Source organism: Heterodontus francisci, chromosome 24 (assembly GCF_036365525.1).
Source record: "Heterodontus francisci isolate sHetFra1 chromosome 24, sHetFra1.hap1, whole genome shotgun sequence".
Classification (NCBI taxonomy): domain Eukaryota; kingdom Metazoa; phylum Chordata; class Chondrichthyes; order Heterodontiformes; family Heterodontidae; genus Heterodontus; species Heterodontus francisci.
Window position 1 is genome coordinate 66,258,053 of NC_090394.1, and position 23,448 is coordinate 66,281,500.

General features: G+C 43.5%; 1 protein-coding gene across 8 annotated transcripts in view; it reads left to right on the forward strand.

Annotated features, from left to right (window-relative positions):
• septin12 (septin 12) overlaps positions 1-23,448 on the forward strand; it is a 414,646-nt gene that overhangs the window by 233,412 nt on the left and 157,786 nt on the right. The window contains exon 1 of one of the 8 annotated variants that reach the window (XM_068056456.1): positions 4,782-4,885. The exons of 5 other annotated variants lie outside the window; for them this stretch is intronic. Coding sequence is in view for 2 of the 3 variants with exons in the window: in XM_068056453.1 (XP_067912554.1) it covers positions 21,336-21,363 (28 nt within the window). In the remaining variant the exon portion in view is untranslated. Of the gene's footprint in view, positions 1-4,781; positions 4,886-13,265; positions 13,364-21,302; positions 21,364-23,448 lie in introns of those variants that run through there. 2 more of the 8 variants (XM_068056454.1, XM_068056453.1) reach the window with 2 other exon arrangements.

Below are 23,448 nucleotides of genomic sequence, written 5' to 3' on the forward strand. Positions count from 1 at the left end.
TGTTCATTGGACTGAATGGTCAGGCCCTGCTGAGGGTAAGAACAGAAGCAGACGGAGCCCGAAAAGACCGTGCCGGTTTTCTGATACCGTTCCCGGCATCGGCCATTTTTGCTAAGGCAGGTTCGGCGTCAGCAGGGTTACGGACTCCCATATAGCAGGTAGTCAATTAAGCTTAAGAGCCTTGTTAAGGGCACTTCAAGGAGGCCGACTGGAATTTTCCAGTTAGCCTCCAGTTTCCCGAGGCAATGTGGGGGGGTCGGTTTAACTGCCTGGAAGCATGCACCCAGCATGAGGTCGGGGTGCGAGGCTCCAGGCAGGCCGAGATGCGCTCCCTGCCTGCCTTGGTGCTGTGCAGCCAAAAGGCTGCCCTATAGAGGGATTCGTTGCCAATTAACGGGGTGCCTCTGTGAAAATCCCAACCAGTGGCAGTTTCCCCTCCTCCAGGGGCAGGTTTGGGACCTGGAAATAGTCCAGGCTCCTGTTTCCCGACCCGACACACAAATTCAGATCTTTGCGTCAGCTACAAGTATTAACACTGGCTCTAAAATGCTGCTACTTTATCAAGTTGAATAAGAGAGACATGCATCATAAAATTTAACAATTTCCATAAACCATAAAAAGATAGATCAATTCCTTGTTTATTTTTCATTTATCATCTCTTGAACAAAAATATAGAAAATATAAAATATTTGCACAGGAGGAGAAAGGTTAGCTTCACAATAATTGAGAATGGTGGAAAGGAGGGCAAGGCAAACAAAAGTAAGGCTACTAAAATGTTTTACTTAGAGTTCAAAATTGTTTTTCAAAGATTGTTGCAGTTGCATGGGGTCAATCAAGTAATAGGACAACTCTCGGCAGCTAAGTAACTTCCACGGCAGCAAAATTAACGTTTGTAGCAACATCACAGGCTGGGATGTTGTCTTGGCGACAGGGGTCTCGACCGCTCGCAAAAGCGCCTGTGGGAGCTTGCGTCACCTCCTCTGGGGAAGGCCCACCAAATCAAATGCCAATTAGGCACTTCAGTGGAGAGCGGCAGGCCTTCCCCGCGATTAGGGACCTTTTCAAACACCTCATTTGGCTTTAATCTATGCCCATCTGGCACAGTGCAGTTCACATTCTCACAGCCTCTGTGTAGCAAAGTTTTCCTTTTAATTGGTTTAGTTTAATTTCTAGAATACCATCCCCCTGTTCAGGATTCTCCTACTAGAAGGATGAACTGCTCCTTGACTACATTGTCAATCACCTTCATAATTTCAAACACGTTAATCTGACCATTCCTTAATTTCATATGCAGGGAATATAAGACAATTTCTATTCAATTTCAATAGCCCAGTGCCTTTAGCTCAGCATAGTGTTGTGCTCTGTGTTCTTAAGTCTTCATTAAATTATAACTGCAGGCTTTATATTCAGATTCAGCACAAACAATATTTATTGTCTGTCTTCTATATGTTGTATGATTTCAAGTCCAGGTCCTTTCCTGTCTGGTGTGGGTGTGTTCTTTGTTTGCCATGCATTGAGTGTGTCTCAAAATGGTACCTCCTTATATATGTATGGTGATGTCATTAGTTGCATCAGTGGCCTGATCTTTTAAAGGTACAGTTTCTTAAAGGTGAAGTCACTACTACATGACATTACACTCAGGTGTTGTCCCAGTGCATCATCACTCTACTTTCTCCAAGTGAGGTATGTTTTCACTGAGGCAGGGCAATTAAAACTGATCCCCTGGGAAACATTTCTTTTTTCTTTAGCAATATTTGTAAAGCATCATTGAAGATCAACGCAGAGTAGGAGGTCAGGCTGGCTCTGCTACTTGCGTGAATTCGCCCCACCCAAATTTCCTCCCTACATTGCACCTACATTCTGACTTCCCAAGAGTCTCCTATGTATCTTTAACAAGACTTAACTCTTGGAGATGGGGGTCACAGCAAGGTCTGGGCAGAAGTCAAACCAGACTTGAGAAAAATCCAGCCTGTAGTGTTTTTTTAAAATTGGACCTCAAGCATCAATTTCATGGTTGTAATTTAATCAAGATTCAGAGAATGATAAACTCCCTCAATTTCACTCTCAGATTGTGATGCCATCTTAACACTATGATTAGACCACACCCTTGTATTCAGTCTTATTTTACAATGTTTTTTTAAAAGATTGTAGACATTACAAACAAATATGCTACAGGTGGAAACAGGAAAGGAGCAAACATTTCACAATTAGCAATGGACAGTCCAGGTGTAAACATTTCTTTAGTACAGTTTCCACTTGTTTGACTTGGAAGTTTGTCAGTTCAAGTCCCAGATCAGAGACCTGTGGGACTTTATTGTGTACAAATTGACTGTTGCATTTCCAACATTGCAAACAGTGCCAACATTTCAAAAGTACTTAGTTGGCTGTAAAGTACTTTGGGACATCCTGGATTTGTGAAAAGTGCTATATAAATGCAAGTTCCTTTTTTAAACAACAACTTCTATTTATATAGTGCCTTTACAGTAATGCAATATCCAAGGTGCTTACAGAGGCATTACAAAACAAAATATGACACTGAGCCACATAAGATTAGGTCAGTTGACCAAAAGCCAGATCAAAGAGTTAAGTTTCAAGGAGTCTCTTGAAGGAGGAGAAAGAGGTGGAAAGGCAGAGAGGTTTAGGAAGGGAATTCCAGAGTTAGGGCTTTGGCAGCTGAAGCCAAGTCCATCAATGGTGGAGCAATTAAAATCGGGGATGCTCAAGAGGCTGGAATTAGAGGAGCACAGATATCTCGGAAGGTTGTAGCGCTGGAGGAGATTACAGAGATGCGGAGAGGTGAGGCCATGGATAGATTTGAAAACAAAGATGAAAATTTTAAAATCGAGGCGTTCTTTGGCCGAGAGCTGTATCAGGAGAAGTTTGGCTGCAATTTGCAAAATTTTTTTTCAGTGGCAGCCTTTGAGGGGCTGTACATTTAGAAGCACGCATTGTTTATTTTTCTCTACAGTGCTCACCTTGTGCATCTTGTCACCTCTGCCTGTGTGAATCTGCAGTAGCTGCTGGCATGCAGGTAGCAACAATTAACATAATGAGGGTGTGACTGGGTCAATGTCAACACCCGGTCTGCTGCATTATCTGCTTCCATCACAATGTACCCAGCCACTACAATGTGCAATGGTCTTTTTGTTTCACCTTCTTGTTTTGATCCTGTCTGGTTTCTTGCCCTTTCCTCCATTCTGTTTTTGAAGGCATAAATTCACTTGGGGTGGGTTACTGCAGGAGCTGGTACCTCATTTAAGTATCCATATTTCACATTGAGTCCAGACGTGGGGGTGTTGACCTGGTATTCACCCATTGTGGGACGGGGTCACAGTCGCATTTGATCTGGTTCTCTGCCCGACATCAGCACATGCAGGCGGTCACAAAATGGAGGTAATAGGCGGGAACCCTTTGCCCCAGTCCTTAGCGTGAGATCAATTTACAAGGCCCAGATTTCTGCTTGAGCTACAATTCACAATTAAAACTAGATGAGTGTACCTCCACAACACAATACAATATTTTGGTGCAATTCTCCAGTAAGATCTACAATTCTACCTGTCCACCCAAACTTTTTCATAGCAAAAATAATCACAAGCAATTTACTTTCTCCGTTCTTCCTTGCTTCTGTGTGTGCACCAGATATATTAAGCCCTCAGGAAGAAAAGGTGTAAGATACACCAGCAGGAGTGGTATTGCGAAGTCTAACTTACTTGTGAAAGATTTGGAGTAACGCTCATTCATAGCAGTGTATTATAGCTCGTTTCGGAGTCAGAGGTTGTGGGGATCGAGGCCCATTCAAGAGACTTGAGCACAAAATCTAGGCTGAGGGAGTGCTGCACTGTCGGAGGTATCGTCTTTCTGATGAATCATTAAACCCTTTCTGCCCTCTCAGGTTAGCGTAAAAGATCCTTTGGCAGTATTTCGAAGAGAAGCACAGGAGTTCTCCCTGGTGTCCTGTCCAATATTTATTCCTCAACCAACATAACTACAACAGATTATCTGGTCATTATCTCATCGCTGTTTGTGGGATTTTGCTGTGTGCAAATTGGCTGCCCGTTTCCTACAATACAGCAGTGACCACATTTTTTGTTCAAGGAAGTACTTCAGTGGCTGGAAAGCACGTTGGGACACCCTGCCGTTGTGAAAAGTGCAATATAAATGTGAATTCTTTCCTTAAATATAGTTCAAGCTGGGGAGGCAATGCTGAAGTGGTAATCCAGAGGCCCAGGCTAATGCCCACGACAGATTCAAATCCACGGCAGCTGGTGGAATTTAAATTTAATTCATGAATAAAAAATCTGGAATTGAAAGCTAGTCTCAGTAATAGTTTCATGGCACCATCATTGATTGATTGTCATAAAAACCCATCTGGTTCACTGATGTCCTTTAGGGAAGGAAATCTGCTGTCCTTACCTGGTCTGTCCTACACGTGGCTCCAGATCCACAGTAATGTGGTTGACTCTTAACTGCCCTCTGAAATGGCCTAACGAGCCACGCAGTTGTCAAGGGCAATTAGGGATGACCAACAAATGCTGGCTTTGCCAGTGACACCCACATCCCATCAAAATATATATTTTTTTAAATCAGAGAAATGTGTGATGGCTTTACACTCATCCTGCCTTGGAGTACTCCGGAACTTGCTTCAGTTTCACTTTAAAGCTACTTTTCCTGTTCTGTACTACATGTTGTCATCCAGAATGTAAGAGATTAACAGGAAAGAGAGATTCATACCAGAGGAAGTGCATCATCATTTTAATATTGAGTACTTGTGGCTACACACACACACACCCCATACATTAAAACTGCTGTGTCTTAATAGCCTGCAGTCTGTAGCAGTCAAGGCACTGGCAGGAAGAAGGCATTCACAAGACCTTGGATAATCTAGGTAAGGATATGGTAACATGTTAACTGTTTTGTGCTGCTTCATCAGACTATAGTAATAGGTAGTTAGTTACTGCAGTCTGTAGTAGTTTTGTGTCACTCTTCAACAGACAGACTTTTCTGGCTGGGTGCCTATAGGGAAATGAGTTGCAGTGTGCAGAGTGGAAACATGCGCCTAGCCAGTTCATCTTTTGTGTTCCTTATACTTGTGGTAGGATTTGCTGTATTGTTCCATTCTCCACAATGAAGATTGGCTAGAATTATGGTCTTTAAAAAAAAAGTACTGTAAAAGATTGAACTGTTTCAGTGTTTGACAGAACAAAATACCAAACTGTTGGTATGCTTTTAAAGATTAGCACCATTAATCAGAAAGTTGCATTGTTTATGTTGTTGAGGGAACAGAAACAAGATTGTCTGCTGACATAACACATCAGTAAACAGAACTGAAATCATTCAAACTTAAGCAGATATGAATAGATGACTGATTGTAAAAAGTGTTGAATTATTGTATACTTGATCTGTTCAATGACTGGTGAAATGTTCAGTTACACGCTTGAACATATGCAACCGTTATCTCTTTGGTAGAAGTGATATTGCTGTGATATGTGACAAAGCCACTTCCTGCTGCTAACGTTCTTCTGTGCACCCATCAGGTTTACAACAGGTGCCATTCACCCATCACCCCTGCGCTCGCTGACCTATATTGGCTCCAGCTTAAGCAGCGCCTCAATTTCAATATTTTCCTCCTTGTTTTCGAATCCTACCGTGGCCTCACCTCACCCTGTCCTATCTCTGTAACCACCTCCAGCCCTACACAGATCTCTGCACTGCTGAAATTCTTGCCTCTTACCCAACACCGATTTTAATTGTTCCACCACTGGCGGCTGTGCCTTCAGCTTCTGAGGCCCGTTGATTGGAATTCCCTCCCTAAATCTCTTCATCTCACTACCTCTCTCTCCTCCTGTTAAGGTGCTGCTGAAAACCGACCTCTAGGCCCAAGCTTTTGGTCACCTGTTCTATGATGTCTTTATGTGGCTCACTGTCAAATTTTGTTTCATGCTCCTCTGTCTTGGGGCATTTTATTAAGTTAAAGGTGCTATAGAAATATAAGTTGTTAAAGGTACAAATTGTTGAGAGGATATAAGATGAATAATTATTTTTTAGGCTAATCCACCTTCGAAGTTATCAGGAGTTCCTTTTTGTAAATTTTGTCTCATTTCTGACTGAGTAATGGTCATTATTTTATTATGTAAAGTCTGGTGAATAAAAACATTTTGATCCATCATCACATGTGTTACATTTGAACAAAGGTAGTTGTTATACCAAAGTTACATTGCACATTGCCAGATTTATTTCAGTAAATTCTAATAACATGAGCAATAAGAGCAAGAGTGGGCCGAATGACCCCTCGAGCCTGCTCCACCATTCGATACGATCATGGCTGATCATCTACATTGGCTCCACTTTCCCACCCTATCCCCATATCCTTTTGTTCCCTTAGTGTCCAAAAATCTTATCGATCTCAGTCTTGAATATACTCAACGACTGAGCATCCAAAGCCTTCTGGGGTAGAGAATTCCAAAGATTCACAACGCTATGATAGAAGAAATTTCTCCTCATCTCTGTGTAAATGGCCGACCACTTATCCTGAGACTGTGACCCCAAGTTTTAGACTCCCCAGCCAGGGGACACAACCTCTCAGCATCCACCATGTCAAGCTTTTTAATAGTGGAAAAGAGCATCTGACCCCACTCCGAACAGACTCTAGTTTCCAGCTTCACTTATACTCCATTTGAATACTGGCTTCTGTCCCATCTCAAGCCACAGACCCTTGCCTGGCCTCAGAGTTACTGGCATAGGACCAATACCTTGTTCACCATTGCTTTCTGGGTCATCTTGGCAGAAGGTTACCTGCTTTTATATAGCAGGAAGGTATACCCTCGCCACATGCAAATCCATCTCCAGCCATCTCTCTTTTACGAAGTTATATTTTATTTGTTTCTTTTGTGATTAAATCCTTTTCATCCCTCCGTCCATCTTTTAATCAACTTATGCGTCCTATTTTCCATTCCAAGAAAGTAAGACTGAAAGAGAATGGATGCAAATTAACTTTTATTTACTTATTTTAAACTTCCTGTAAAGGCATTTGTGATCCTGTCACCTAGCTGATCTGACAGTTCAATTTTGCCATTGTTACGGTTTTACAATTAAAGTTCTGTTAAATCACTGTAACCGATAGCTAGAAGCTGAATCTGCAACTGGGAGATGATATGCTGTCCATAGGAATTGGAGTAGGTGATTCAGCCCCTTGAGCCTGTTCTGGCATTCAATTCGATCAGTATCTTACATGCATTTACCCACCTTGGGTTCATATTCCTCAGTACCCATACCTAACAAAAATCTATCCATCTCTGTTTTCAAATTTTCAATTGACCCTAGCTTCAACAGCTTTTTGGGGCAGAGAATTCTGGATTCCCACTACCCATTATGTGAAGAAGTGCTGCAAATAAAAACAAAAAATGCTGGAAATACTCAGCAGGTCTGGCAGCAACTGTGGAGAGAGAAGCAGAGTTAACATCTCAGGTCAGTGACCCTTCATCAGAACTGGCAAAGGCTAGAAATGTAATAGATTTTAAGCAAATAAAGTGGGGGTGGGGCAAAAGATAACCAAAGAGGTGTTGATAGGACATTCTCTGTGACCTTGAAAAGCTTTCTCTTTGGTTCTCTTTTGCCCCACCCCCGCTTTATTTACTTAAAACCTATTACATTTCTAACCTTTGCCAGTTCTGATGAAAGGTCACTAACCTGAAACATTAACTCTGCTTCTTGCTCCACAGATGCTGCCAGACCTGCTGAGTATTTCCAGCATTTCTTATTTTTATTTCAGATTTCCAGCATCTGCAGTATTTTGCTTTTATTTTAGTGTGAAGTGCTTCCTGACATTGCCCTCGCATGGCTGAGTTTTCTAATTTTAAGTTATGCCCCCTTGTTCTGGACTCCCTAACCAGAGGAAACAGTTTCTGTATCTACTTTAGTAGTATGGCTGCAGTGTAGGCCCTGTAGGCCATGAGCTTGATGCCAGGTTTGCGATCTTTGTTGTCAAACACACTTTTCCTCAGACGACCGAAGGCTGCGCTGGCACACTGGAGGCGATGCTGAGTTTCATCGTCAATGTCTGCCTTTGCTGAGAGGAGACTCCCGAGGTACAAGCCTCCCCTCAGCAAGGGATATCTTGGGGGCAGCAGTTCAAGAAGGTGGCTCACCACCACCTGCTGAAGAGCAGTTAGGGATGGGCAATAAATGATGCCCATGTCCCATGAATGAATAAAAGTAGATAAGGTAAAATTGATGCCAGACTGGGTGACTGATTCTGGAGGTCTTTAATTAAGAATGAGGCCTCGTGTTTGGAGGTGAACTTTGTTGGTTTAAGGTATTCAGTCAAGCCCTGCTTTCAAACATGGGAGATAATTGGTAGTTCTCCGTTAGATGCTGATCAGAAGTATTCGAGAAGTCAGCAATCTGCAAGCTCTTCAAAATAGATCCTTCAAACTCAAGCCTCTGACCACAGCAGAATAAAGCAAGTGTATTATTAGCTCTGCTTAAAAAACCATGCTTCACAGTATATTAACTAAATAATTTGCGTATTTCTGTACGTGAAAGTGATTTGCATTCAAATGAATGCTGAAGGTCTCTATAGATTACAACAAAAAGATGTTAGTTTACCAGAAACAATGCTGCTGCTTCAGCTTTGAAAGGTTATGAATTAAAATTCGCATCAAAGCATTTGGCCAAATTCTAGGAAAATCAGAGTGGGACACAGGAGGTGAGAAATGAGATGTTTGACCAATTGAAATGACAGATATCTAAGTCCTGAGAGAGAGAGCAGCAGAACATTTCTTTTTTTTTCTGTTCAAAACTGTAATCACGGCTGGAGAGCATTCAATGCCCACAGACATGCACCCAACAAATCAACACTGGAGCTGTTTTAAGCTTTGATACTTGTGAAGTTCTGAGGCCAACTCCAGAGTCTTTCATCACATTGATTATTCCAGTGCAACAGCATTGAATATTCCAGTGCAATGGCATTGATTATTCCAGTGCCACGACGTTGATTATTCCAGTGCAATGGCGTTGATTATTCCAGTGCAACAGCATTGAATATTCCAGTGCAATGGCGTTGATTATTCCAGTGCAACGACGTTGATTATTCCAGTGCAACAGCATTGAATATTCCAGTGCAATGGCGTTGATTATTCCAGTGCAACGACGTTGATTATTCCAGTGCAACGGCATTGATTATTCCAGTGCAATGGCGTTGATTATTCCAGTGCAACTGCATTGAATATTCCAGTGCAACTGCATTGAATATTCCAGTGCAACGGCATTGAATATTCCAGTGCAATGGCATTGATTATTCCAGTGCAATGGCGTTGATTATTCCAGTGCAATGGCGTTGATTATTCCAGTGCAACAGCATTGAATATTCCAGTGCAATGGCGTTGATTATTCCAGTGCAATGGCGTTGATTATTCCAGTGCAACAGCATTGAATATTCCAGTGCAACGGCGTTGATTATTCCAGTGCAACGGCATTGAATATTCCAGTGCAACGGCGTTGATTATTCCAGTGCAATGGCGTTGATTATTCCAGTGCAACAGCATTGAATATTCCAGTGCAACGGCGTTGATTATTCCAGTGCAATGGCGTTAATTATTCCAGTGCAACAGCATTGAATATTCCAGTGCAACAGCGTTGAATATTCCAGTGCAACGGCATTGAATATTCCAGTGCAACGGCGTTGAATATTCCAGTGCAACGGCGTTGATTATTCCAGTGCAACGGCATTGAATATTCCAGTGCAACGGCGTTGACTATTCCAGTGCAACAGCATTGAATATTCCAGTGCAACGACGTTGATTATTCCAGTGCAACGGCATTGATTATTCCAGTGCAACGGCGTTGATTATTCCAGTGCAACGGCATTGATTATTCCAGTGCAACGGCGATGATTATTCCAGTGCAATGGCACTGATTATTCCAGTGCAACTGCATTGAATATTCCAGTGCAACTGCATTGAATATTCCAGTGCAACGGCATTGAATATTCCAGTGCAACTGCATTGAATATTCCAGTGCAACGGCATTGAATATTCCAGTGTAATGGCGTTGATTATTCCAGTGCAATGGCGTTGATTATTCCAGTGCAATGGCGTTGAATATTCCAGTGCAATGGCATTGATTATTCCAGTGCAACAGCATTGAATATTCCAGTGCAACGGCGTTGATTATTCCAGTGCAATGGTGTTGATTATTCCAGTGCAACGGCGTTGATTATTCCAGTGCAACAGCATTGAATATTCCAGTGCAATGGCGTTGATTATTCCAGTGCAACGACGTTGATTATTCCAGTGCAACGGCATTGATTATTCCAGTGCAATGGCGTTGATTATTCCAGTGCAACTGCATTGAATATTCCAGTGCAACTGCATTGAATATTCCAGTGCAACGGCATTGAATATTCCAGTGCAATGGCATTGATTATTCCAGTGCAAAGGCGTTGATTATTCCAGTGCAATGGCGTTGATTATTCCAGTGCAACAGCATTGAATATTCCAGTGCAACGGCGTTGATTATTCCAGTGCAATGGCGTTGATTATTCCAGTGCAACAGCATTGAATATTCCAGTGCAACGGCGTTGATTATTCCAGTGCAACGGCATTGAATATTCCAGTGCAACGGCGTTGATTATTCCAGTGCAATGGCGTTGATTATTCCAGTGCAACAGCATTGAATATTCCAGTGCAACGGCGTTGATTATTCCAGTGCAATGGCGTTAATTATTCCAGTGCAACAGCATTGAATATTCCAGTGCAACAGCGTTGAATATTCCAGTGCAACGGCATTGAATATTCCAGTGCAACGGCGTTGAATATTCCAGTGCAACGGCGTTGATTATTCCAGTGCAACGGCATTGAATATTCCAGTGCAACGGCGTTGATTATTCCAGTGCAACTGCATTGATTATTCCAGTGCAACAGCATTGAATATTCCAGTGCAACGACGTTGATTATTCCAGTGCAACAGCGTTGATTATTCCAGTGCAACGGCGTTGATTATTCCAGTGCAACGGCATTGATTATTCCAGTGCAACGGCGATGATTATTCCAGTGCAATGGCACTGATTATTCCAGTGCAACTGCATTGAATATTCCAGTGCAACTGCATTGAATATTCCAGTGCAACTGCATTGAATATTCCAGTGCAACTGCATTGAATATTCCAGTGCAACGGCATTGAATATTCCAGTGTAATGGCGTTGATTATTCCAGTGCAATGGCGTTGATTATTCCAGTGCAATGGCGTTGAATATTCCAGTGCAATGGCATTGATTATTCCAGTGCAACAGCATTGAATATTCCAGTGCAGTGGCATTGATTATTCCAGTGCAATGGCATTGATTATTCCAGTGCAACGGCGTTGATTATTCCAGTGCAATGGTGTTGATTATTCCAGTGCAACGGCGTTGATTATTCCAGTGCAACAGCATTAATTATTCCAGTGCAACGGCGTTGATTATTCCAGTGCAATGGCATTGATTATTCCAGTGCAACGGCATTGAATATTCCAGTGCAATGGCATTGATTATTCCAGTGCAATGGCATTGATTATTCCAGTGCAATGGAATTGATTATTCCAGTGCAACAGCATTGAATATTCCAGTGCAACGGCATTGATTATTCCAGTGCAACAGCATTGAATATTCCAGTGCAATGGCGTTGATTATTCCAGTGCAACGACGTTGATTATTCCAGTGCAGTGGCATTGAATATTCCAGTGCAATGGCGTTGATTATTCCAGTGCAACGACGTTGATTATTCCAGTGCAGTGGCATTGATTATTCCAGTGCAACGGCGTTGATTATTCCAGTGCAACAGCATTGAATATTCCAGTGCAATGGCGTTGATTATTCCAGTGCAACGACGTTGATTATTCCAGTGCAGTGTCATTGATTATTCCAGTGCAACGGCATTGATTATTCCAGTGCAATGGCATTGATTATTCCAGTGCAACGGTGTTGATTATTCCAGTGCAACGGCGTTGATTATTCCAGTGCAACGGCGTTGATTATTCCAGTGCAACGGCATTACTCATCTTGTGAAAATGTTTACGAATGAAAATGGCAAAACAGGATGAAAGTTTATATTATATTGAGCTTGTTGCCAGTGGCTTTCACCACAGGTTTCTCTGGATCAGTATTACATTTGACCACGTTTCTGCTGTTACTCCAATGATACATGCACTGGTTTCACCTGCTTAGCTCATGCACTATAATAGCTAGGCTGCTGCTAATCTCGTGCAGGGTCAAAGCCTCAAGCAACCGCTTCGGCGTCACCTGAATCTTTAACGAACAAGTCTGTTCCTAACTTGCAATGATATTCTATATTGTGGCCCGGGAAGAAGAATTTCTTCCTGTTGCCTTTAATATGTTGGCAGAAAGTCGATCAGAACTGAGCTGCACTATTTAGATCTTTTGCTAAATCAAATCTTGCATTCAATATAATTACCCTCATGTTGTGGCACCGCTTGTATCGCTGGCTTTTCTTTTGAGGAATAACAGTGTCAGTGCTGGAATAATTATCACCGAACCTCTGCTCTAACTACTTACAGCCATTATCTTTTAAACAGATGGTAAATCGATCAGTTCAACATCAAAAAGAAGAATTAAAGCAAAATAAATCAGAAGAAGCAAATTATTGAGACGAATCTCCAGTCAGAGTAATTGTCACTCTTAATGCCTGGGAAAGGGAGATGGGGGGTAAACTGGTGAAGCAGTCCGACTGCCCAACTTAGTCTGATATTTTGACAATTAGTAAAAGTGGAAATTCAACCAAAGGTGTTGATGTCTTTTATAATGTATCTTTTGGCAGATGCTTTCTCGGGCAAGAACAAAACTGAGTGTAAGCAGTTACTGCCAAGAATCTTTCAGTTAAACTGTGCCTGGCTGCCTCGTAAGATTTTGGTCCATAAAGAGGCAGGACTACAAGCTGTGTGAGCTTGGAGGCTCTGTCCTCATTTGCCAGATGCTTGAGTTTTAGGTTGAATGGGACTCGTTGGCCAGATAATTTCAAGTGAATGCATTCAAACAATGAAGGCAATAGGGACCTGTTAAGAAAAGGGGAACTGAGAAATCTCAGTAGGGCGCTCACAGCCTGATGTGGCCTTTATTACTATTCGAGTCATGAGTGTGATGCAGGCAGCAACCAGGGGAGGCTCTGCAAATAGAAGCCAGGAAGCAGCTCTTGTGCTCATCATTTGCAAGACTTTGCTCAGTGCTGGAATAATTATTTGCGACTGCTATAGGCTACAGATACAAACACAAGTGAGCCCGACCAAAAATCATCAGTGTGACCAGACTAACCGTACTTGTTTAATTGAGGGGTGGGTGTGGAGAGAGAGAGAAAAATCTCGCGGATGAGGAAAGGTAAGTCCAGCGAAGAGCTTTGTGATCCTCCCACAATAGACCGAGTCTTTTCTTTGATTGTGGCTCCATGGTAATGTGACATTTCAGCATCTGAGGGATATGCAAAAAAAAAAACTTGGCTCGCTTAAAATGCTGCAGTATTTCTGTGTAATGTGATCGTCATGCTCAGACAAGGCATTTTGTGTATTGTAAGAGTACCTCAATTTGGTGCTAATCTAGATGAAATGAATAGTAATTTAAACCGCTGTGTAGGGCTAGGTATTGTTCAGCAGGCAGTGATGAAGGAAGCTGGGCCTTATGTTGCCTGAGTCTCACTAACTGTATATTGCCTTTGCTGTTGTGTGCTTTCATCCTATTTACTAATTGCTGAACTTCAGTCTCATAGTACATCTGTATAAGGTTTTTGTCAATATGTTCACAACACGCGTGAAGCTGCTTTAGTGGTCCGAACAGAGAAGTCAAGCCTAGAGAGCTCTGGTTAGGGAACAGATGGTGCAGGAGGTGTGGGGCTGGGGCTGTTACAGAAGCAAAAGATTGCAGATGGGGCTTGGGTTACACTCTTGCTGTATTCTTTGTGTGTGTTTTGAAGTCTTGTGGCACATCATTTTTTGAAAATGTAATCCTATATAATCAAGATTTTGATGTTCACTTTTAAAACTTCATTTCTTTATTGTGTTATCATCTCTTGCAATGTTCCTCAATGTTGTTATGGGAATCCAGGGAAGTGGGGATTAGCGGGAAAATGGAGTTGAGGTGGAAGTACAGCCATTACCTGAATGGCAGAGGAAGCTTGAGAGGCTGTCTGGCTTATTGAGAGGCTGTATGGCTTATTGAGAGGCTGTCTGGCTTATTGAGAGGCTGTCTGGCTTATTGAGAGGCTGTATGGCTTATTGAGAGGCTGTATGGCTTATTGAGAGGCTGTCTGGCTTATTCTTGCTCCTATTTCTTCTGTTTTTATGCAATCTGCTTACAGTGATAGTGGAAATTTGCAATTTCCTAGGATCAGGGATTGTACAAAGACTGATTCCAAATAGTGCCTTTTGTAATAGCGAGTATGTGACAATTGTCGGCATGCTGTCATTTACTGTATGTTGTTTAACTTGGTGCCAGGAATGATGCCTTTAAACTCTCTTCAGCGACCCATATGAAGTCAACACGTTTATATTGCTCTGTGCGGAGGGTAATTAAAATCCTACTGTTCACAACTAGGAAAGCAGAGCTCTGATGGAGTCCCATGACCTCTGTAGGTCTCCCACATTTACTTCCCAATCTCTGGCAGTCTAAATGTAGGCCAAGGAATTTGCATCCACAAATCTGCAGGCCACAAGACCAGCACCTCTCCAAATTCATAAAGCAGATAGAAATGGCACGGTTTCTGAAAGCAGCTCGGTGTGGGTCTCTTGACTTCAATGGGTTGTTGGAGGTGAGGTCTTTTATATTCGAGAATCCTATTGATGGCAGGAATACTGCATAACGAATGAATGACTTTTCCCAATGTAATAAGCATCTGTAGTATCAGATGTATGCTTCAGTCATGTTTTTTGTTACAGTAGTACAGAAGCAAAATACTGCGGATGCTCGAAATCTGAAATAATAACACAAAATGCTGGAAACACTCAGCAGGTCTGGCAGCATCTGTGAAGAGAGAAATAGCAAACATTTCAGGTCTATGACCTTTTCCTCAGACATGAGTTCGGACTAAGGGTCATCGACCTGAAACGTTAACTCTGTTCCTCTGTTCACTGATGCTGCCAGACCTGCTGAGTGTTTTCAGCATTTTGTGTTTTTATTTTGTTGTTGTCGCATTTGGGGAGGCGGTGGCGTAGTGGTAATGTCACTGGACTAGTAATTCAGAGGCCCAGGCTAGTCCTCTGGGGCCATGGGTTCGAATCCCACTATGGCAGATGCTGAAATTTGAATTCAATTAATAAATCTGGAATTAAAAAGCTAGTCTAATGGTGACCATGAAACCATCGTAAATGTGGGAAACCCATCTGGTTCCCTAATGCCCTTTAGGGAGGGAAATCTGCCGTCCTTACCTGGCCTGGCCTACATGTGATTCCAGACCCACAGCAATGTTGTTGACTCTTAACTGCCCTCTGAAATGGCCTAGCAATTAAAGATGGGTAATAAATGCTGGCCCAGCCAGTGATGCCCACATGCCACGAATGAACATAAAAAATTCTGTAACTCTCTGCTTACATTGTGCAATCGATCATGCATCACCAACCGCAGGATTGACAAAAACAACTGTAATAATTTTCATTTGCCACTGTGGACTATCCCCGGGAGCCAGGCTTGGTCTATTCAGGCCAACCAAGAGGGAACCAGCATTGTGGCCCATAAAGATGAGCTGAGTGCTCCACCTGTCTCCAGCCAGTACATAAATAGCAGGTAGCACAGCAATATGGGGGCAGCCACCTCTCCTAGTGGTTCTCTGGCCTCTGAAAGCAATATTACTGCCTTGTTCTAGCATTACTAAGGATGTTGTGACTATCACCAGTGGTAGTGCTTATAAGGTCATCATAAACACACAGAGCACAGAAGGCGGACATTCAGCTCATCGTGCCTGTGCCAACTCTGAGAGCTATCCAATTAGTCATATTCACCCACCCCCACCCTTTTCCCCATAGCCTTGCAAATTTTCCTCTTTAAGTATTTATCCAATTCCCTTTTGAAAGTTACGATTGAATCTGCTTTCACTGCCCATTCAGGCAATGCATTCCAGATTACAACAACTCTCAACATTTAAAAAAAATTCCTCGTCTTCCCACGCACCCCTCCCCGCAACCCCCCCCCCCCACCCCTCCCCCAGTTATTTTGCCAATTATCTTAAAATGTGACATCACAGTGCTAACCTCTCTTGTATGGGAACCGTGGGTGTGAACCTTGGTACCACAATTGATCAAAGGCTTGTACTGCCACAGCAGCTTTGGAATAGATTTGCTCTAGTATAAAATTAAAGAGTATAAGTCGGAAAGACTTGATAGTCAAGGGTAATTTCAGATTGAAGCTGTGGTACTATATAACCAACATAGCCCAAACCACCGCCACTCATTAAAAGATGGCCAACTGGATTGGCAGCCCCTCCAGATCTGCAGTGGATTTTAAGCTTCTCTTTGTGAGGTAAAGGTTAAGGTGAAGCGGGAAAGAAGGGTGGCCTTTCAAGATGTTAACCTTTGAATTGTGGATTGAGGTTTCCACAGCAGAGGAGGGATGGAGGTAACCAATGATTTTGTTTTTGAATAATGGTTATGAAAGGGCAATGGTGTTTGCCTGATCACCGCACCATCAAAATGGCTCTTTTTTAAGTGCCTGTCTTCTCTTCCACAGTGCAGGATTTGTGTCCTTCAGACACACATTAACATGGGAGGGGAATTTCACATGTTTTGTCTATTTACTCCCTACCGTTCACCAAAATTCTCTTTTCCCACCATTAAGACAACAGAATTAATAATTAACATGGGAGCTTTGGGTCAGTATTGAAAAGTTTCCCATGGTATGTTTGGCTTGCTGTCTTTACTGTACGCCAATGAAATAGCAAGATCAGCAGGGTTTATATCCAGAACTGCTTTTAGTACTGGTCAATATAGTGTTCAAGCAGTTTAAACTTACCCTTTTATTTGGTTGTATTTTCATCTTACTAACTTAAATCGGACTCAGCTCTGAACTGACTCTCTTGCCACATCTGGGCCAATTGCTAAAACTTGACTTGGACTTGACCTTGAACTCCTCTTTCCTCACATCTGCTCATGGCTAAAACAATGCCTGTTCACCTCAGGAACAGGCATCCCCGCATCTCCCTTCGGCTGCAGAAACCTCAATCCACAATTCAACATCTTGAAAGGCTGCCTCTGCTTCTCTCCTCAACTTTTTGAAGCCTCCAAGTTAATCCAGAATCCCGTGTGGCCAGGATTCAAAGTCTCTGACGCCCATTATCACTCACCTAGTGAAAGCCTGCAAATGTAACAATGGAAACGGGGTGGATTGATTGGGTTTTTATTCTGTAATAAGAACAGAAAGTGCTGGAAATACTCTGCGGGTCCGGCAGCATCTGTGGAGAGAAAAACAGTTAACGTTACAGGTCGGTGACCTTTCGTCAGAACAGAGGGTTTTATTTTGTGTTTGCTTCAGTTATGCAGTGAGACCAAGAGTAATTCTGAAAGCGGATTCCCATTGCACATGATTGCCCTTACTCTACATTACCTGCTGCATGCAGTCCATTACAGTATTTGTTTGGCCTCTGTTATCAATAACATCCTAAGCTATTATACAATCAGGGTCAGAGGTAGAATGTTGAGATTACAGCATCTGTTTTTCTTTTGTAAACTGGCTGTTATCTGAACCCTGGGGTGTTTTACAATGCCTGCAATATTTGACTGACAAAAGCAACTACTTCCATCATGCCTGTGCCATTACTGGCTGGTTGTTATGGATATTTAATTAATATGTGACTGAGATAGCAAGTAGAAGCCGGAAGTGTCTCTCATTTTGGTGATCACGATAAGACTTCAAAACTGCACGAGGTTAAATTTTAAGTTACCATGTAAATTGTTCCATGGCTTGTCATCAATGAGGATTGTGGTTTCACGGTCTCGAGTATCAAACACCTGGATTGAAATCCAGCAATAAAAAGAACGCACAGGTTCCATAGCAGCAGTTTTGTGCTTTGTTGCTTAGCAACCCCCATGGTAGAGGCAACAGCAACACATTTTTGCGGCTCACACAAGGCTTTGGGATTTAGGGTGAGGGCTACAATAAGGCAGGGTTGTAACGTGAGAACCCCTGCATTGCCATCTTTGCCGTGAAGCTGAGAGATTGCATTCTCTGAATCTTGAAGCTGTAGCAGCTCAGCTCAGTTGTGCGTTGTGGAAGGGAGAGTTAAAGGTCATAATAGATCCCAGGGCAGTAACAAAATTATTAGATTTTTGAATGCTTAAGAACAAATATAATGTAACCAATAAGATTTAGGGGGAACCTGTTTTGACACTTCCTGTGTCCATCCTCAATATTCTGTACCTAGATCAGCCTTGATGGAATCTTGAAGAAATGGATCTTGGCCGGTGGATATCTTCATGCTGAGATGCGTCTAATTATCTTCTTGTGCCGTCACCTTCAATAATAAAAGACCTCAAGAGCACAGATTGGGCACAGTGTCAGATTTCAAGGCCTGGTTTCACTTAGTTCCTGCTCTGAGCTTTGGAAGTGAAAGCTGCATCATTCAGTGGGAGCAGTTGGAGGGCAGGGAAATGCAAGGGAGAGATTGGCACCTGGCGTCCCCTCCCCAGGTTCCCAAGGAACACCAGTAGTAATTTGCTCAGGGCTCCCGCGCTGCCTTTGGGCAGGGGCTGTGGCTGCTTCAACATAATTCTTGCCTGTTTTCATCCAGAAGTCAGAAGATCATCACTGACAACTCCAGATCCCTCACTGAAATCAGTATCATCCGGAAGGCACCCTAGTTACCGTCTGCAGCTGTGGAGCTATTGAAAACCAGTACTGATGGAGGCCAAGTGGGCCCATCAGTAAGAGCTCTCGTGTATCATGCCTAAAGTGCATTTTCCAATCCTTTGTAATTGCTGTTTTGATAATGGGTATACTGGCCTCGTTCACTTCCAGGAGATTAAATGGGTTCAGTATGTGGTGTGGGGGAATGGAGGATGCCACAGTTTTTATTTTGGACTCTGCATGCATCTGTGATGTAGGTTTCTGCAGCCGAAGGGAGATGCGGGGATGCCTGTTCCTGAGGTGAACAGTTGTCTGCTAGAGCCAAGTTCAAATTCTAGATTGTCGATCACATTCCTCAATTTCTTTCCAGTGCAGTACTGAGGGAAAGCTGCAGTGTCGGAGGTGCCGCCTTTTGGATGACATGCTAAATCGAGGTCTCAGCTGCTCTTTCAGGGTTTAAAAGATCCTATGGTGCAATTTTGAAGAACAGGGACGTTAATCCCGATGTCCAGGCCAGCTTTTGTCCCTCAACCAACATCAAAAAAATATTATCTGGTCATTATCACATTGCTATTTGTGGGAGATTGCTGAAAACAATTTGGTTGCCATGTTTCCTACTTTACAACAGTTACTGCACTTCAAAAGTACCCCATTAGCTGTAAAGCACTTTGGGATGCCCTGAGATCATGAAAGGCACTATAGAAATGCAATTGTTTTATTTTCCTGTTTCCATGGTAAGCCTTATTCATCGGGCTACTCTTGTGCCCCCAATTGCTACAATAGGTGCTCATCTCCAGTTTGTTCACTGGCACTTTAATTCAGATTGTAATTTAAACAATGCTGATGAATTGAGCTAAGCACTTGCCGACTCCAAAACCAGCTGTTACAGTAACCAGCCGAAGATTCCCTTCACTGTTAAGCAGAGAGGCAGAAAACTGGCACTTTAAAACCTGCTGCTGATGAAAGTTTAAGTGGGAGTGAATAGAGAGGCAGATTGGAAAGGTTGAGTTGTCAGGTAAAAATCGCAGGATATGTTGCATAGCGACCAATCATTTGTCCTGCTATATGGTTATGGAGCATCAATGGGAGAGGGTAGCTCACCATTTTAGTAGGAGGTGTGGAGCCAGGGAGACCAAGAGGGGAGGAAAAACACACCAAGGTCAACTAACTTTTAAATGCAAATCAGATGTTGGGAAATTATACAGTGCGACAGAATATAAATATTCTCAATCGTTGCCCAAAGGCAGCTAAGAAACAGAAATTTGGTGCTGAGCAATGTACTGTGAGTAAGATGTCTTGAATAATTGTAGGGTGAGTGTAATTAACTGAGTATTCCTGACCATTCTCAGTGGAGAGGTACCAGAGTAGCTGGTTATAAATAATAATACTGATTTTTCATTTCCATACGGTGGCATCCATACATGATTTTTTGAGGGGGAAGGGAAGTTTTAATTAAGTTGACTAAAGCAAAAATATTCTTTTTCCAAAAATATACCTTCATAACATTTGTAAAAATACATTACATAGCAGTTCAAATTTGACATTACGTAAAGTGCAATACAGATCAGTTTCAATACAGTGCATGACATGCCTCACTACACTTGCCATTTCAGGTTATATTTACAATGTACATTTAGATTCCATGTCAAACATTCCAAGTTCACACAGCCTGAAGGGTTTTACAGATTCTCCAGCCTCTCGGTATACAATGGCAGGAGGGCCTTACACAGTGGTCTTTCCCCATTGGGCCTTTGTGGCGGCTGCCCTAAGCTTTAGTGCGTCCCTCAGCACGTAGTCCTGAACCTTGGAATGTGTCAGTCTGCAACTCTTGGTCGTGGACAACTCTTTGCACTGGAACACCAGCAAGTTTCGGGCACACCAAAGAGCGTCTTTCACCGGGTTGATAGTCCTCCAGCAGCAGTTGATATTTAACTCTGTGTGCGTCTCTGGAAACAGCCCGTAGAGCACAGAGTCCTGCATTAGGGAGCTGCTCAGGATGAACCTGGACAAACGCCACAGCATCTCTTTGTGGACGTGCTCTGCAAAGGCACATTCCAGAAGGAGGTGGGCGATGGTCTCTTCCCCACCACAGTCGCCTTGAGGACAGCGTGCGGAGGCGGTGAGACTCCTGGCATGCAGGAAAGATCTGACGGGAAGGGCCTCTCCCACCACTAGCCAAGCTGCGTCTTGGTGCTTGTTTGAAAGTTCTGGCGATGAGGCATTCTGGCAAATGAGTTTGACAGTCTGCTCGAGGAACCATCTGACAGGATCTCTTTTTCCTGCAGGGCCTCGAGGAGGTTACATGTTGGCCCCTGCCTGATGGACTTGAGGTCAAAGATGTTTCTCTGCACAGGTTTTTCCATGGGATAGGTGGTAAGGCACGGTCCAACTGAATGGAGCGTTCTGTGGCAACATGGCCAGACTCATCCTTCGCAACACTGGGGACAGATAGAAGCTCAGCATGTCATGACACTTGGTGTTTGCGTACTGGGGGTCTACGCACAGCTTGTTGCAGCCGCACACTAAGATGGCCATCAAGATGTGGCCGACATTGGGTATGTCTTTTTCCCCCTTTTATACAGAGGTTTGAACATCGTGTCCCTGCGGACCTAGTCCATTTTTGATATTCAGATAAAGTGGAAGTTGGCTCGGGAGACCGTGACGGCACAAGAGTGGAGTATGGGCCAGACCTGCGCCACGTACAACAACACCCAGAGCACCTCACATCTAATGACCAGATTCTTACCCACATTGGAGACGGAGTGCACTCCCACATGCCAAGTTTCTGTTTCACCATGGCTATTTGCTCCTTCCAGTTTTTGGCACACACCCCGGCCCCTCCAAACCATATCCCCAGCACATTCAAATAGTCTGACCTTACGGTGAAGGGGACAAAAGATCAGTTGGCCAGGTTCTCAAAGAACATGGCTTTGCTCTTGCTGTGATTTACTTTGGCTCTTGAGGCTAGTTTGAACTGGTCACAGATGCTCATCAGTCTGCGAACCGATAGCAGATCTGAGCAGAAGATGGCGACATCATCCATGTACAGGGAGGATTTGACCTGAGGGTCTCCGCTGCCTGGGATTGTTGCCCCTCTTATGCCCATATCCTTCCTGATGGACTCGACAAAGAGTTTGATACAGCACATGAACAAGAGAGGGGAAAGAAGACAGCCCTGCCTGACTCCAGATTTGATTGGAAAGCTTTCCGATTCCCACCCATTGATTGAAACTGCATTACTGATGTTTGTGTAGGGCAGTTGGATCCAATTGCGGATTTCTTCCCCACACCCCATTTTAAAGAGCAAGTCCATCATGTATGTGTGCGATATTCTGTCAAAGGCCTTTTCCTAGTCCAAACTGATGAGGCAGGTGTCCACCACCTCCCCCCACCCCCATCCCGCACATTGCCTCACGCTACTCAGGAATATGATCACCTATCAGAGTTCTTCCTGCCGGATACAGTGCAGGTCTGATCAGAGAGCATCACCAACTCCAGAGCAGACTTGAGCCGATTGGAGATGACCTGGGACAGAATTTTGTGGTCCTCATTAAACAGTGAAATGGGCTGCCAATTTCTGATTTCTTCCCTCTCCCCTCTCCACTCTCCCCTTGTAGACGTCATAGATTCTGACATGCTGCCAGCCAGAAGCAGACTCTTGTACACTTCCAGCAGGCCTTGGGCTGATCCAGTCCCACAGAGTTGAATACAACTCGAATGGCCTTTGTCAGCTCGTTCAGAGTTAGCGATTTGTCCAGACTCTCCCCCGTACTGACATCCAAGACCTCCATGATAGAGGACAGGAAGGACTGGGAGGCCGTGCTGTCAGTGGGCTTCATATCATACAGCCCAGCATAAAAGGATTTGCTGCAAATGCGTTGCCGAGCCGTCCTCTTCCTTCAGGCTGCTGATCACAGAGGTCTCTCTGAGTACCTTTGGAAGAAGAGACGTGAGCACATCTCATCCTGCTCCATGGAGCTGACTCTGGATGGGAAGATGATCTTGGAGGCCTCCGTGGCCAAGAGCGAGGCCTGCTGGCTCTTCACCTCCTTGGAGATCCTGCTTGATATCGACCCGCATTGACTGTGGCAGCAGCAGGTTCTGCATGCTTTTCCAGAGTCAGGACATTTCTCTCTCTCTCTCTGTCTCTCTCTGAGCACCTTTGAGAATGAAGAACCTCTTGATGCTCATCTTGATGTCTTCCCACCAGTGTGTCGGGGACTCAAATAGGGGCTTCACGGTTCTCCAACCTTTGTAAAGCCTATGGAGTTCCCCAATGTTTTCCAGGGTCAGCATTTTCATGTTCAGCTTCCATGTCCCCTTGCCAACCTTCTGGTCTTCCAGTAAGTGACATTGTCCAGTAGGAGGCAGTGGTCAGAGAAGAATAATCCAAAATGTGACACTACACCATCATACAAAAACATATTTAAAAATACAAATATATGCGAGCTCGATAGATGGTTGCATTGCAGCCCTTTTTTAGCCATGTATACCTTTTAACCTCCAGAAACTTGCACACAAAATGTAGGCTGACATTAGGCAGTACGGAGGGAGCACTGCACTATCAGAGGTGCTGTCTTTCAGGGGAGAGGTTAATCCAAGGTCCCACCTGCCTGCTCGGGAATGTAGAAAATCCCACT